The sequence below is a fragment of the Chlorocebus sabaeus genome, chromosome 7 (genome assembly GCF_047675955.1).
Source record: "Chlorocebus sabaeus isolate Y175 chromosome 7, mChlSab1.0.hap1, whole genome shotgun sequence".
Taxonomy (NCBI): domain Eukaryota; kingdom Metazoa; phylum Chordata; class Mammalia; order Primates; family Cercopithecidae; genus Chlorocebus; species Chlorocebus sabaeus.
The window spans coordinates 57,511,039-57,526,980 of record NC_132910.1 but is presented as its reverse complement, the minus strand read 5'-3'; the positions used below and the strand labels follow the sequence as shown (position 1 = coordinate 57,526,980).

The 15,942-nt window shown below is 35.5% G+C and overlaps 1 protein-coding gene across 6 annotated transcripts in view; it reads right to left on the bottom strand.

The window, feature by feature from the left end:
• NPNT (nephronectin) overlaps positions 1-15,942 on the bottom strand; it is a 77,408-nt gene that overhangs the window by 23,256 nt on the left and 38,210 nt on the right. For 3 of the 6 annotated variants that reach the window (XM_037990571.2, XM_007999453.3, XM_007999452.3), the window contains 6 exons: positions 15,586-15,675; positions 11,220-11,339; positions 9,773-9,892; positions 7,996-8,130; positions 7,565-7,687; positions 5,510-5,899 (listed from right to left, as the gene is read on the bottom strand). In XM_037990571.2, coding sequence (XP_037846499.2) covers positions 5,510-5,899; positions 7,565-7,687; positions 7,996-8,130; positions 9,773-9,892; positions 11,220-11,339; positions 15,586-15,675 — 978 coding nt within the window. The remainder of the gene's footprint in view (positions 1-5,509; positions 5,900-7,564; positions 7,688-7,995; positions 8,131-9,772; positions 9,893-11,219; positions 11,340-15,585; positions 15,676-15,942) is intronic. The other 3 variants (XM_037990575.2, XM_007999456.3, XM_007999454.3) reach the window with 1 other exon arrangement.

Below are 15,942 nucleotides of genomic sequence, written 5' to 3'. Positions count from 1 at the left end.
CTCTCTCAGAGATTTACAATACTGTTAGCACATTAGAGTATTGAGAAGTCTTACAGTTAACAAACCTATTTAACTTAGCTAAACCTAGGATTTCTTAAATGTATTTGACCTTAGAAGTTTTTAATGCATACAATTGTGTAATATTTTAGAGAAATAATGCTCTATAAAACATACTTTGAGAAGCACAATTCTGTCTCATTAATTAAAGAACAAGAATTTTATGCTACATCAAATAACTTTGGTGTTGCTCAAATCATGCCTACCAGATTAGCCCTGTAAATATATCTTATTATATTTCTAGTCATATAACCCAAAAAAACCTAGGGTCCCTCAAGCTAAAATTGTTTTTAGGCTGGGTGCAGTGGTTCATGCTTAGAATCCTAGCACTTGGGGAGGCCAAGGTGTGAGGATTCTTTGAGCTCAGGAGTTGGAGACCAGCCTGGGCAACATAGTAAGACCTCATATCCACAAAAAATAAAAATAAATAGCCACCCAGCTACTTGAGAGGCTGAGGCAGGAGGATCCCTTGAGCCTGAGAGACTGAAGCTGCAGCAGCCTGGGTGACAGAGTGAGACCCTGTCTCAAAAAGAATTATTTTAAAAATGTGTTTAATATTTCATATCACACATAAAAAGTTGCAACCTTAATCACATATTAAGTTCTCCCCATCAAGGTTATTTACAGTGATAAACAAAACACAGTAATCTTTTACATTTCATATTAACTCAGATTTCACAAACACTAGATCCCTTATCTCTGATCTTTGAAGCTACTCTATGAGAAAGGGAAAGCTAGAAATATTCCCTCCATTTTACAGAGAAAAAATTGAGGTGGAAAGCACAGTAAGTCTTCCAAAGACACGTACCTCATAAATACTCATACTAGTCCAAAGTCACGTACCTCATAAATAGAGGTGAAAATCAAGACTAGGTTTTCTGATTCAGTATATTCTATCTTTAGTAGTAGTTAAAACCCCTCAATTCCAAATGTTTCAATGCTATTTTCATATTCCTTTTCTATGCTTTTTCACTATTTCTCAGTGTCATGCTTAAAATTTAGAAGTATATTAGACTTAGAATTTTCTAGAGATTGTTTATTTTCAATGGCTATATTAAGCTATAACAACATAAGAAAAAAACCATAATCTGAATTAACTTTGATTATTTGGGGAAGGAATATCAGAACCAACGAGTAAAATTTAGCTAGTTAAGCATATGAAGGATTACTTAGAATTAAAAAGATTAAATCCAATATAAAATTCCATTCCATTCCATTCAACAAATATTTTTGCGTGCCCACTATGTGACCATTTGAGGAAAAAAACATCTGGAGATTAAATAGCTGCCCATAAATCTCTACTTTGCAACAAAGAGAAATGATTTAGATTACAAACCATGTTAAAAGACACCCACCCTGTGATCAGTATTGGGTCAGATTTGACTATCATGTATCTTTGATGCCATCATTTGTGACAGATTTGGAAAATAATGTTCAAAGGACCAGCCAAAAAGATTGTTAGGTGGGTTGAAAAACAGCATTTCTAAGAAAAGATTAATAAAATATAAATTATTGGGCCCAGTGAAGAAAGAGTGAGTCATTTCCTGAAAGTGTCTTTGAGTACATGTAGTCTGGGAGCTGGGGACAGTGAACAACTGTGTCCATTAATCTTGAATATCTGACAATATTAAAAAGGCATAAACTGTAGTTTCATAAATTTAGGTTAAATATAAGGAAGACTGCTCCAATGGTGGGATGAGTTATTAGAAGGGACCTCAGTCACCTTTGGAGATGCTGGATATAATTGGGAGGATTTAACAAAGACCTCATAAGGATATCACACTTAGATAATTAATGTTGGTTTAGATGGAAATTTTTAGGCCCCATATTAAAATACCAAAAGTCCATTATAACTACCACATCTAACCAACTGCTTAAAGTTTAAATAACTTTTCTGTTTTGTACCCCTTTCTTCTGGAAGTAGCAAATGGACAAAACCTCCAGTGTCAATGGTACTTTGTTTATACTTACAGGAAACATTGTTTTAAGGTATAGGAAGATATAATAATATGCCACAGATCACAGACTGGCTATGAGCACAATACTTTTAATTGTAACTCTAGACAAATGTATACGTAACTTTATTTAAAAATCTGATTTCTGATTTTGGTCACATTTGCCAAGAGCTCAATTTATACTTTCTAGAGATAGCTACTTTTTTTCTTTAATAATCATCATAGAATCCAATTAAAATATAAATAAAAAATTTGCCTTAAATCTTGCTAACATTAAAAAATTTGTGCAAGCTAGTAAATATATGCTGTGAGACATCACCTCTGAGTTAATATCATTTTCCTTTCTTTAACATTGGTATGTTCACAGTAAAAACACTAGAGAAAAATCAGTATGTTTCACTACTTCAGTGTGTACTATATAGTATATGTACCTTATTGATTTTCTGAAATCTAAAAAATGCTGTATTCCACAAGTCATTTGGATAAAGGATTTTGGACCTGTACCCCAGGGGACAGATGACTTGGGCCAGGGTAGTAGCATTGGAGGTGGTGAGAAATGGTCATACTTAAATATAATTTGAAGGTAGAGCTAAAAGGATTTCCTTACATATTGGATGTATGTATGAAAAGAGTAATTAAGGATGAATCCACATTATCAGACCTTAGCAACAGGTGATGGAGGTCCCATTACCTGGGATAAGAAAGGCTGAGAGTAGAGCACGTTTAAGGGAAGAAGAGGAACAATTCTATACATGTTGAGTTTGAGATGTCTATTTTCATCCAACTGGATAAGTTAAGCAGTCAGCTGATATACAGGTCTAGAGTTTGGGGGAGAGGTCTGGGCTGAAGATGTGTTCTTCTTGTAATGTTTTTCTTCCTTGATTTTCTTTTAGAATATCTTTACAGTCTTTTATCAGGGCGACAACGCACATACATTATAAGGAAAAGCTCTCTTTCACAACCTCTTCCATTAAAAGGAATCTTTCATACCCCATAAATATATTATTATGTCAATTAAAAATTAGAATTTAAAAATATCTTTCAATGTAAAGAAAAACACAATTAAAGTAGAGGGTTATTTGAAGGAGACTGTCAAATAGTGGCCATAATTCACATCACCTAAAAATTTATGAGATGAAGTGAGCTAAATTCTGTTCCCAGACCTGTGGAGAATAAGGATGGTTTAAGAATTTATGCCAGAAGTGAAGAAAATGTTCAGTAAAGAAATGGTGTTGAACTGCAATAGTGCTAAGGTTCCTTTCTGTTTTCACAGTGAATAGACACTGGTTATTTGTCCTGAATTAAAAACTTAGTGCCCTTGCCTTTTTTAGAATATACGCTATAACCACGAGACAGCAAGTCAAAAAGCATCTAAAGCATTCTCACACATGCTAGACTTAATAAGCAGCTATTGCTGAAGATGAAATAAGAGTGGAATTTAATTTTTGGCAGGAGTTTCTAAAGGCAGCAATGCTATCTGTGGCATGCAACAGCCTTGGCATTTGATCAAGGCAATCCTTTCCCAGAGCATGTCTTTAAGATCACACTCTCTTATAATGAATGCTCCCAAACATCATTGGAACTCTGTATTTCCCCAATTTTATTGAACTAAATTTTACTGGTGAACTTCAACGTCATTTTTATATATTGGCATAGAGAGGAATACTGGAAATAAAGAGAAACATTTTAAAAAGAGAAAGCATTTTTTTAAATTCTCAGAAAGACGTATTCTTTCATCATAATGAAAAAAATATTTAGCAAATCATCTTACATTAAATAGTCAAGTTTCCCTGTTATCCTAAGGCAGCAAAATAATATAAATACCGTAATTACTTAAGCACTCATAAATAAAAATCCCATTGTATGATCACAATGAGATGAGAATTTAAAAAGAGAGTAATAGGGAGAAAAAGACAATATCTGAGATGCAGAGAGGGGGCGAGAAGAAAATTACAAAAATATAAATTTCAGAAAATAGTTATGCACATATAAAATGTATATTTTGAGAACTACCATCTAATTCCCCTAAAAATTATATTGATTATCCAAAACATACACGACTATATCAGAATTAGAGAATCTTGATCTTTCTTTAAATGGACAATTACCCAGAGGAGTAATTTAATTGAGATCACATACAAGCAAAATTCAGCTCTAATATCCCCTTATTTAGTATTTATTTATTCATTTTCTTGAGACGGCATCCCACTCTGTCACCCAAGCTGCAGTGCAGTGGCACGGTCACAGCTTACTGCAGCCTCAACCTCCCAGGCTTAAACAATCGGTCCGCCTCAGTCTCCCAAAGTGCCGGGATTATAGGTGTGCGCTGCCACGCCAGCTTAATTTTCCCCTTTAAATAATAATAAATGTCAGTATTTTATCACCTGATAAAAAGTTATAAAGGTATTAACATAAAAGGCACAAACTTTAGCTTCATCATGGAGGAATGAGAAAAGGAACAAAATAAACTGGTAATGTATAAAGGAGGAGACAGGCAGAGTGAATGCAAAGGTAACTAAGAATAAGCGAACTGACACAGGACAAACAGATAAATATGAGGAACAGATGAAAGTTATAAAATGCAAATTTTGGTCTGGTAATAAATTAACTTTTTTCCTCCTTCAAAACTCGCTTCTCTTCCTGAATCCTCTATCTCCATTGGTGGTGCTACCCTTTACCTAGTCACCTGCTAAGAATCTGGGAGTCTTTGATCTAATCCAGCCCCAGTGTAGGTCTAACCACTAGTTTACAGCAATCCAAGGGGTAGCTGTCCAGCTTCTCTCATCTGTCCCTGACATGACCCACCAATTTACTGGCAGTCTACTGCCTGTTACACTGCTTTCTACTTCTTTGCATTTGTTGGGCTGTCCCCGTTAACTATACTATCTCCCTTTCCTCATCCACTTCACCCCATTTCACTCGGGACGCCCTCCCTGAATATTGCCTACCCAAAGACTGATGAGGTATCCCTTCATTCTCCTCCCATAGTGTCCTACACAGATCTCTTTCACTAACATACTACCACTGGTATCTTCTGAGTAACCATCTTTCCCACCAGACTGTGACCTTTTCTGTTTTATCTTTACATAAACCCAATGGCTAATACAAGGCCTCCTTGACACTCTAAAGACATTCAAAAATGTTCACTGACTGAATGAATGAAGGGTTAGATTAAAAGTAACACAGCATGGAATACAGTTAAGTTCCCCACCTCTGAGAGTTTTCAAGTAAATCCAACTATGTCAGAATTCCCATACTGGCTAAGAGCTGTCATCTACTGTATGACTTTGTGATATTCTTTCCGTTGCTACATACATTTTTACTTGCCCAATTAGACTGACTCTTTTTGCAGCTCTTTATAATATTTGTCAATAGGGACATATGACTTTACATAGCTAGTTCTTCTTACAAGTTTCATTCTTATTCAAGGCATGGCCTGTGGTTGAAAAGTCATTATAAATGAGCCTATTGAAAATGTGCTAACATATTAGACTTACTGAACACATCTCCTCTGGGTTTCTGAGGATCTATCTGTACCCTGTTGTCAACTGTAATCCCTCCTGGAGGTGTACTGGCAGCTGGCGCTATAGTTGTCAGTCTGGTGGTTGGCCTTTCTGGGGTTGTAGCTGGTAGAGGTGTTCTGAGCTCTGTTGGCTGGGGTGGTGGTGGTGTAGGAAGTGGTGTTGGCTTTGGTGTAGGTCTTGTTGTCGGCTTAGAAGTAGGCCTGTTGGTAATGATAGGAGGAATATATGCTGTCTTCGGAGGCCACCAAGTACTTCCAACATCAGGAATCCTATTATTATGTCCTCCGTCACCTTTTAAAATGGTACCATTTCCCTTTGGTACATGAATTGGACCCGAAGGTTCAATCATAACTTTTGGGATATCTGAAAGAGTCAAAGACTTAAATTAGTATGTAACCATTCCTCCCTAAAAAGTGAAGCATTATACTGACAGACACATAAAAACATCTCATGACAACTAGTATCATTTTTGAAATTTAGAATATTACCTACCGTAAGTCATACTAGTTTCCAAATAACAAATGTGTGTGTGTGTGTGTGTGTGTATAAAACACATACATACGTATTCATATATATACATATATTCATCCTTTGCATGTACGTAACAAATATATTGGTGTGTTTCCATAAAGAATATGTATTATTTGCAACATAAAAACGTTTTAAATATTTGTGCAGTGGAAACAGACAACAACTAATGAAAATTTTTAAAATGCAGAGACATTCTAAGTTTTTTTAACATAAGAAATGCATAGTTAGAATCTATGCTGTATCCCTATGCTACATGTATATTATAAAAGTGTGTTTAGAATTGTCTAAAGACAAATACTTTTCTTATCCACACTTTATATAAATTCAATTTGCATAAATATAGTTTGAGTAAATGTTCTACATATTGTTTTATGGTTGGTTTTTCTTCCCCTTTACTGATAGATACAACTGCTTTTAAAAAGACATTTTCAGAGGTTGCAAAGATCATCTGTGGCATCTTTTTCCTGGATAATCTTCACCAAAAAGAATCAATATTTAATCTGCCTGGAATGATATACTCCAGACTGGGAATGACTACATGACTCTTTAAAAACCCTTTAATCCCCATGATTTTATGCACCATGGTTTTCAGTAAATATTTTACTCAGGAAATTTAAAAAATTATCTTCTGTCACATGAAATGTGTGTTAAATTATGACTTTTGGGCTTTTTCATGTTTATCTACTACATAACCACTACTCCAAATAAAACTTTTAAAACATTTAAAAGCAAAACAGTTCTGAATGTAGAGGAAATAAATAAGGGAATGACTTTTTTTTTTCTTTTGAGACAGGGTCTCGCTCTCTTGCCCAAGCTGGAGTGCAGTGGCACGGTCACAGCTCACTGGGCTCATGGCAGTCTTAAGATCCCAGGCTCAAGTGAGCCTATTACCTCAGCCTCCTGAGAAGCTGGGACTATAGGTACGTGCACTGCACCTGGCTAATTTTTAAATTTTTTTTTGTAGAGACGGGTCTCATTATGTTGCCTAGGCTGGTCTTGAACTCCTAGTCTCGAACAATCCTGCCACTATGGCCTCCGAAAGTGCTAGAATTATAGGCATGAGCCACCGTGCCTGGCTGGGAATGATTTTTTTAATAGTAGAGTTAGGAGGCATAAAACAGAGGGAAAAATGTAGAATATATCCAGATTATCCCACCATCAAAATCTAATGCTAATGGCAAACATATATTTCTGATTTTAACAAAAGCAAATTCTCAGGGAGGACTCTATAATTTCTTTTTAGCTTAAAAAAAATATTGAGAGATTTCAGTGAAGAGATTCAAATACTCTTAAGATTATGGTGTATTACTGAGTCCTTAGTTTTTACAAGTACCTGAGCAAGTGATTTTATTGTTTGTGGAAATCACAGACAAATATAACCAATTATGGCGATTATACTTCTTTGATAATCTTATTCCTTATCTTCCCTAGCAATGGCCTTTGTGTAATCCTGTATTTCCTGCTAGAATTTAAAGCTGAGAGATAAGTGCTACTCACACACACAAGTCAGTCCATCGCCCTGGTATCCTTCTTTACATTTGCACTTGTAGGACCCATGTATGTTATAACATCGAGCAAAGCTGCTGCACTGATACTGACCAAGTGAGCATTCATCTATGTCTGCATCAGAAAGTAGGAAAAGAAGAGGCTTATTTAGGAGATAAATATGATGACATGAAAAATACATACAGTTTCAAAAATGATTTTTTTGGGCAATGTGATGATCTACATAAAATTGGCAGATAAACATAAGAAATAAAGTATATGTAGACTGGGAACTACCAGCGGTTGAATTGGATGTCTGTTGATTTGTTCAACTTAATGCCAGTACTCTCCCCTGCCCCTGACATTCCAGCCATCACCACAATTACAAGATCTTTCAGCGCTCTAGGAAGAAACAACACAAAGCAATGGTTGGGTTTCATTACCATGACATTGGTATTTGCCTCCAATATACATGAGATCGAAGCCTTTATGACACTTGCAGATGTAGCTCCCAAAAGTGTTGACACATTGCCTAAACCTAGGGCAGGAGGATCTTCCTGTAGCACATTCATCAACATCTAGAAACATAAGTCAATAGCATTTTAGGAAGAGCAAGGGCATGTTAAGACAGAGTGGGTTTCAAAATAAATAACTGACTACAAACGGTTGCCTGGCATCTAGTAGCTCGTCATAAATGGTATCCAGCTGGTTGCCCCTATAGGCAACATAAATTCCACATATCCAGATTTCAACTCATCCTTCTAAGCCAAGTTATTATTTTCTTGCATCCCATATATTAGCACATACTGCACCTATATCTACCAACTTGCTTAAACTAGAAACTTGAGTCATTCTTGAACTAGAAACAACCCTCTTTCCTTTAACTCCCAAATCATTAAGTCCAGTTAATTCTACCTCTAAAAAAATTATTTGATTCTGTCTACTTTTCTCTTAATCCACCATCACTACCCTATTTGAAGCCACCATCTCCTGGGTTAGACCGTTACAAAAGCCTCAAAACTGCTTCTTTTGAGGGGGTAAGCCTCAAAACTTAACCCCTCCAAAGCATTTCCAACCCAACTGTCAAAATGATTCCATTAAAACATACAATCAGATCATTACTATGCTCAAAACCTTTTAACTATTTCTACTTGCACTTTGAATTAAATCCACATTCCTCCTCCATGTCCTTGAAGGCCCTGCAACAAATCACCCTCACCTACTTCACCCATTATATCTCAAGCCACCACTCCTCATACTCACACCCCGTAATTGAGCTACATGGGCCTTCTTTGAAAAACCTCACATAGGCCAACCTCTCTCTCACCGCAGTGCCCTGCAATCTCTTCAGCTGCTTGGCTGTTTCTTCACATGGCTAATGATACAGGTCTTACCTTAAGGCTAATAGACATGTTCTGTTTTTCTCTCAATACCTCATGTTAACACTTGGCATTGTCTGTAATTTTATGGGGTATTTATTTCTCTTCTGTCTCCCCTGTTAGCATGTCAGCTTTGTGGGGATCAAAATCTTGTCTGTTTAGTCCACTGCTATACATCCTAGCACTCAGCACAGTGTCTGGAGTATAGAAAGTACTCAGTAAATATCTCTAATCACCAAACACTTCCATTCATTCAAGGATTATTACACGCTAGGTATTGTGCTAAATTCTTTGCATCCACGATCTCATTCAATCTTCCTACCAGTTCCATGTGGTGTTATTTCCATTTTAAAGATAAGAAGACCCAAGCTCAAAGAAACAAAGTCTCTTGCCTAAGGTTACATATCTAGTATATGGAAGAGTCCAGACTCTCAATCCTACACTGTCTTCCTAATTCACCAGAAAAAAATCTGAGGCTGGAAGTACAACACATACAATCTAGCCCTGTCTACCTGTTCAGCTTCATCACTCATTGCTCACACTTGCCGCTTACATTCTAGGAATACTGTTTCCCTAACTATTGTGCTTCTCTGAACTGCAGTGCCTTTGCACATAGGGTTCCCTCTGCCTGAGGCCTCCTCCTATTTCTCATTTTAAAAACAATAAGGCTCCCATTATCCATTCACAGAGATGTCCTCTTCTGAGACATCTGACATCTTCTGAAAGATAGTTAATTACCTGACATAAGCAATTGCCTTTTTTTCCTTACTCCCATCACTTTTCACTTTCTCCCTTTATCCTATAGAGGCTGCTGACAGAGATGCTTGATTTTACAACTCACCTACACAGGTCCTCCCATCAGGAGCCAGCTGCAGGCCAGGGGAGGGGCACTGGCACCGTATTTGTCCTTTAACAACATCACAGCCATACTGACAGTTTGCCATGGAGCAGGTCAGGGCACCTGGAAAGAGAGTGACTGGCTGACTCAGACAGGTAGAAAACAAAATCTGTAAAGGAAATAGCTATATTTTTTCACTTGTCCTGAAATCAGTGACACTGAACAACAAGGAATACAAAGAGGCCTTAACTATCAAACATCCAAAGAAAGTAAAAGAGGAAAGGAAAGAAAGCATTAAAAGACAAATATAAAACTATTGTGCATAGATTATCTGGAAATTTTTCCAGTGGCCAAGGAAAGTGAAGAATTGAGGTATTTCTCCAGAGTACTCAAGCTAAGTGCTATTCTTAACTAAACATCCAAGTAACTGTCTCAACTGCCCATGAAATTTCTCTAGGGGAACAGCAGATTTCCCACTGAGTTGCACAATGTTAAACATGTATTCACCTCATTCCAAAAAGTTCCGTGCTACACTTACGCAATGTTAAATAAAATTAGCTAACTATTTTTATTCTATGCAACTCAGTTAAATGATAATTCAGTAAAAATAAAAATCAAGTCATTAATTGTTGGATATCATATGAATACCTCAATTCAATGATCATCCTGTAGAGAATTTTAGAGCATATTAGACATATTATGTATATTTCTTATTCAATGACATGGATTAATAGATAATTAAATTATGCTAATTGGGTACTTATGCTGGTGGTTCCACACAATAATATGTCTAGTTACAAAATTGTTTTCAAATCTAATGTATCCATCTTATACATCCAAATGGTAGAAAACACACATTTCTTCCTTACAAAGATATACATGAATTCTACTTTTCTGGTATCATATTCATTTATTTTTTATTTGAAATTGTTTTCTAGAAGTCTTAGACTATTATTAAAGTCTAAAATTCTATAAAAGCCTAAAGGCCTTTATAATGAAATATAAAAATTAAGTAAGAAAGTATTTATGAATGATTTAAAATCACAAAACAGACCTGATGGATTCTGTCTGAGCAGTCCCTAAATAGTCAGTAGTGTTCTTTTTTTTTTCTTTTTCTTTTTTTAACCTGGAATCATTCTTCTATGCCCAGATAGAAGACAGGGGTAAACATGTTTAAAAAAAAAAAATTAGAAAACATACTTAGTTTTGTAATTCTTGATCTAAATACCATTTCCTAACCAATTTAATATTGGCACCCATGATAGAAGAATATTATACATCAAAAATAGTGCCACTAATTTTGATTTTCAGTTCCTTAGGCACATATATAAACACATGCACACATCTTGTTTAGCAGAACCCTGGAGGCCACTTTCACAAAAGCAAGCTCCCAGAGCACAACAGAAACAAGCCCAAAGCACTTTTAAAACAGTTAAGATTCTTGACATACTTGAGCAGGAACCATCCGGCATGAGCATATATCCGTTGAGACAGTAGCACTTGTAGCTGCCATAAGTGTTCATGCACCTGTGCTTACAGGGCCGAGGCTTCAGGCCACACTCATTTAGATCTGAAAACAATGTGGGTCGAAGCAGAAAAATTACAAAACCTCAGCACTAATGTAAACCATTTAAAATTCTTTTCTATATTAAAAAATGAAAGAGAAAAATAGGTCAAGCTACAGTAACTATCATTTACATAAGAGATAGAGAATGTTCATACAATATTAATTTGAAGGTTGGTTACACTAGGGGCAACCAGGAGTCGCCATGACCTTTATGGATTTCTGTTTATAAAGGCCAGTTAGGAAAATTCTCAACAACAGGTGCCTACCTTATCATCCCTAGAAACAGCAGCATACTAACCTCCTCATGGGCAGAGGTGCTCTATCAGCTACCATCTGTTTGCCAACATTCTTAAAATATCTGGGTTCTATTGCTAGATTTAATCCTGACAATGTAACCCTATTCGTTCAATGTCTTCCTTTCTCTGTTTAAAGAACATATTACATGAGAATGTTTTACTTTATAGGAAGTATACAGATTTGAAAACATTTGACTGCTTTGACTTCCCAAGGGAAGGCTACATAGGCTATATTTTCAGAGGATAAGAAAGAAATAAATTAAGAGTGATCACTATTGTAGTTTTTCTTGTGCAATCTGGTAGATTTTATATGATTTCAGATTAAAGAAGAAACTTCAGTTTCCTGCTTTAGTAATGCATTCAAGTCACAAAATGAACTTTAAAACACCCACCAACATATTTTCACTTATTCCACAGTTAAGAAAGGCATATGGAAATACTAATGGACAAAACGTAATAGACTATCATGTATTTTAGGTTTATTGGTTTAAGTACCAATATGAAATGAATTAATAAATTTCACATTATAAAAAGGTTTTAACCTAAATTAAACACTGCCTCAAGTGAACATAAAACTCATAATGACAAATAAACATTGAAATAGTAATGCCTGAAATATGTTTCATTAAAAAGAAATGTGACCACATGTTTGTCTGGAACCACCAGCATAAGTACCCAATTAGCATAATTTAATTATCTATTAATCCATGTCATTGAATAAGAAATATAATTTATCTAGTTGCAAAATTGTTTTCAAATCTAATCTATTTCAATCTGATCTGCTCATTTATTTGAAATCTGTATATTTCACTTAACTAAATCACCAAGTTCCATTATGTTTTAAAACCACCAAATAATTATCACAGCTAAAAAAATTTTCATATCTTACTGATCTTCCAAGTAGGTCTTTTTTCTGCCCTGAATGCAACTGTAAGCAGACCCCCAGCTGGGCAAATCCTGGAAAGGTTAAATAAACCAAAAACTTTTGTCATCTCCTATGCTTTCTTCAAATTTCTACTTTATGTAGTCTCTTGACTAGTTAAGGGTTTTTAAAACAAAATCACATTCTAAAATATTTCAAAAAAATTTTCCTCATAGAAAGTGCCATGCAGATTACAGTATCAAAAATGTTTTCTCCCTCTGTTAATTGAAGCAAGAATCAAGGAAGAATGACTGAGAAATAAATTTTCTACCCTTCCCATATTCTTCTACTTTGCATTTCAGTATTTACTAAAAATGAGAGGGAATCTTTTCTCATCTTTTAAGAGGAATTAACGACTATTCCTAATATGTTCCTGCAGAGTCACACCTGTCTTTGATAAATCTTTTTGATATTATAGTAAATAGCATTTAAAATCAAATATGGCATTAGAGAAAGGCTTTGTGTTTCAAATATTTTTTCTGCACTAAACAAAAATAGAACAAAACTACAAAATAACACAGTAAAATCAAAACCTATATCTCAAGAAAAGGATATTGATGGATTTTTGTTTATGTGTCAGTTAAGAATCCCTATGTTTATTTTCAGAGCGTGACAGAAACTGTTGTGAGTTCCTGATGGGAATGGATTAGGTGTTTACAGTTCCAGGCAGCTCATAAACAAGGAATAATTACGCTGATGGAAATTTCTTCAGACACTATGTCCATGAACTAAACCTGAAGCCCAGTTGGGGCAGCTCTTCTACAATTTGGCTCCAGTCTGGGCCAATAAAGGGCCCCTTAGGATTGCTATGGTAGTATTCATAATCTGGACTGGAGCTGCTGGTGGTTTTAGAGAATGGCTTCAACCCTACTCTATCCTTCTGTTCCCATAGCAAAAGCACTTTGGGGTTAAGAATCACGAAACTGAAAGGAAAGCAAAGCCAATATGCTGTCATGAGTCTAAAAAAATCTGGACTGTATGAAATAATACGAGAAAGGAAGAATACATGTAACATTCAATGGTACATGTGGACATATATTGGCTATTTTACCTGTTATTAACGGGCATATGAGTATCCAAAACACGGAAAGCAATTGAGAAAGCTGTACTCCACCAGCTGTTGATGGTCTGGATGACATGCCCTGACAGCTGACTGTTGTGAATATCCCTAGTGACTGCCATCACTGCCCCATCTGCCACAGGCAGGTGTCTCCTAAAACTTCACAATGACCCTTATGAAAACCACTTCAGATACTGTAAGATTCCACAGTCATCCATGTTTATCAAAATTTGCCAAATATCAGACTTTTCCTAAAGTACAGAGCTTCAAAAGATTAAATGCATCTGGTGTCCTGGTAAGAAGCCTTTTTGTCCTCAGTTTTCTTAAGAGTTTATTGTCTTTAATTATGTTACCTTCTTTTCTCATTGAACTAGTGTCATATTAAGTAAGTTAATATGTGTTGCTTTCTATAAATGCTGTATTCATTATCACAATCTATTGGATATTCTTCAATTAAGCAAGAAATTAAAAAATACATTACTTCCAAATTATAGTAAATACTCCTACAATAATAAGCAGAACAAAATGAAGTCATTGATCATACTATCTCAAATAAATCTTAAAAGTTGATAAGAGAACCTGGAAATAAAACTTTGGTGTTTTTATTGTAAATTTACTTATGTTCCTTTTTCTCTAGAGGTTTACAATATATATAAGGAAAATCTATCAAATAGGAAAATTAAAAAATGTAATGAATTCTTTCATGTGCTTATCTTATACTAAAGGATAGAACTTTACAATAAGCCACTTACATTCATAGTGCTTCAATTATTATGTATACAAGTCTTAAAGTGCATCTATTATTGTCAGGAATACATTTCAGTAGGTTGGTGGATTCAGGAGTTTGGATGGGAGAAGGAGAAGGAGAAGGGAACTGGTCCAGAATGGAAATGCAAGCTGCATAGCATTATTATTAAACTTCAGGAAAAAAATCAGAAATTTTATTAGCATGCAGACACTGAAAAGTAGCTTGAAAACTTCGGAAGAGATCATTGAGTAAGATAACTAGCTCAATGGATTTTTTTTTTTTTACATAAACTTTCATTTAACACATTTGGACTTTCTCTCCACCTTGGTGCTAAAATCAGGCAGTCATAGGCAAACATGTCAATATGTCAACTACCATAACTTTATTTTTTTAATTACTAAGGACTGAAATTAATTCTTTTGCCCTAATTCCTTATGCAGAAAATACACAAGAGCATCAAATTTCCTCTCAGCAGAGACAATGATTAATAATTTCAACTATTTTATTCTAAGTTCTTAAACCTATGAATGGGTTACAGATAAAATATCCTAGAAGAGGAACTGTAAAATTATGCTACACATTATTTTCCTACAAGCTTTCCAGCATGATGAAGACATTAATATTTTCGGTGTTTCTATTCTTACACCAACTCCACAGGCAAATAGGGCAGGAATTACTGTCTCCCTGTTACTGATTTGTTAATGACTTGCTTATAATCAAATAGCAACTAAATGCCATCTTGGAATCAGAACTTAGGCTATCTGATGTTACACAATGTATACCAAAAGAAGGTCACTAATGTATACTTTGATTTTCAGGTAACCTAAAACTCTATACCTCGAGAATGGGGAAGAGGACTTGATTTCTAAAATCTACTTGGCAAAGGGCATCAAATCCCCAATTTCAGTTGCTTTGGAACTCCTCAGTTTGCCTTCATATGAAAAAAGTTGTTTTGCTATCTGATTTTTACAAAATATTTCAAAATTCAGAAAAGAAAAAGAAAAGCAATGATACTCGATGCATTAAAAGGACAGTAGAGCTCCATGCTTTTCAGAGCACAGAGAATCAGCACCAGATGGCAATTCCTGCTGCTTGCTGTACATGCTCAGGGCTGAAGGCTGGACACTCCTGGGCTAGTCTTCAGAACATTTGCAAGAAGTGACATAACTGCAGGAAGCCATGCAGGTGGGAAAAGCAGACCACCTGGGACAATACACGCTCACCCCTTGAAGGCAAACTTGTAGCTTGGTGATCCAGGGGTTGGAAAAGAGGCTGTTCACTGCCTTGGTCAAGAGGCGTTGGGATGTGCTCGTCTTCATACCAGGAAGAAGGTAATAAGAGTCAACTTTGAACTGATGTCAATTTTAGCCCTAAAAATCTTTACAAGTATATATTAAACAATTACATACAGTTGGTAGAGTTTAAAAAGAATGCATTAGATACTTTATAAACAATAGTTTGTTTTATGGTTCTTCTGGTTTCTCTTTTCCTTTATTTTAATTTTCTTAAAAATGCATCACTGTCATCTTGTTTCCCAAGGACAACACACACATTATAAATGAGCAATCCATTGTCATACA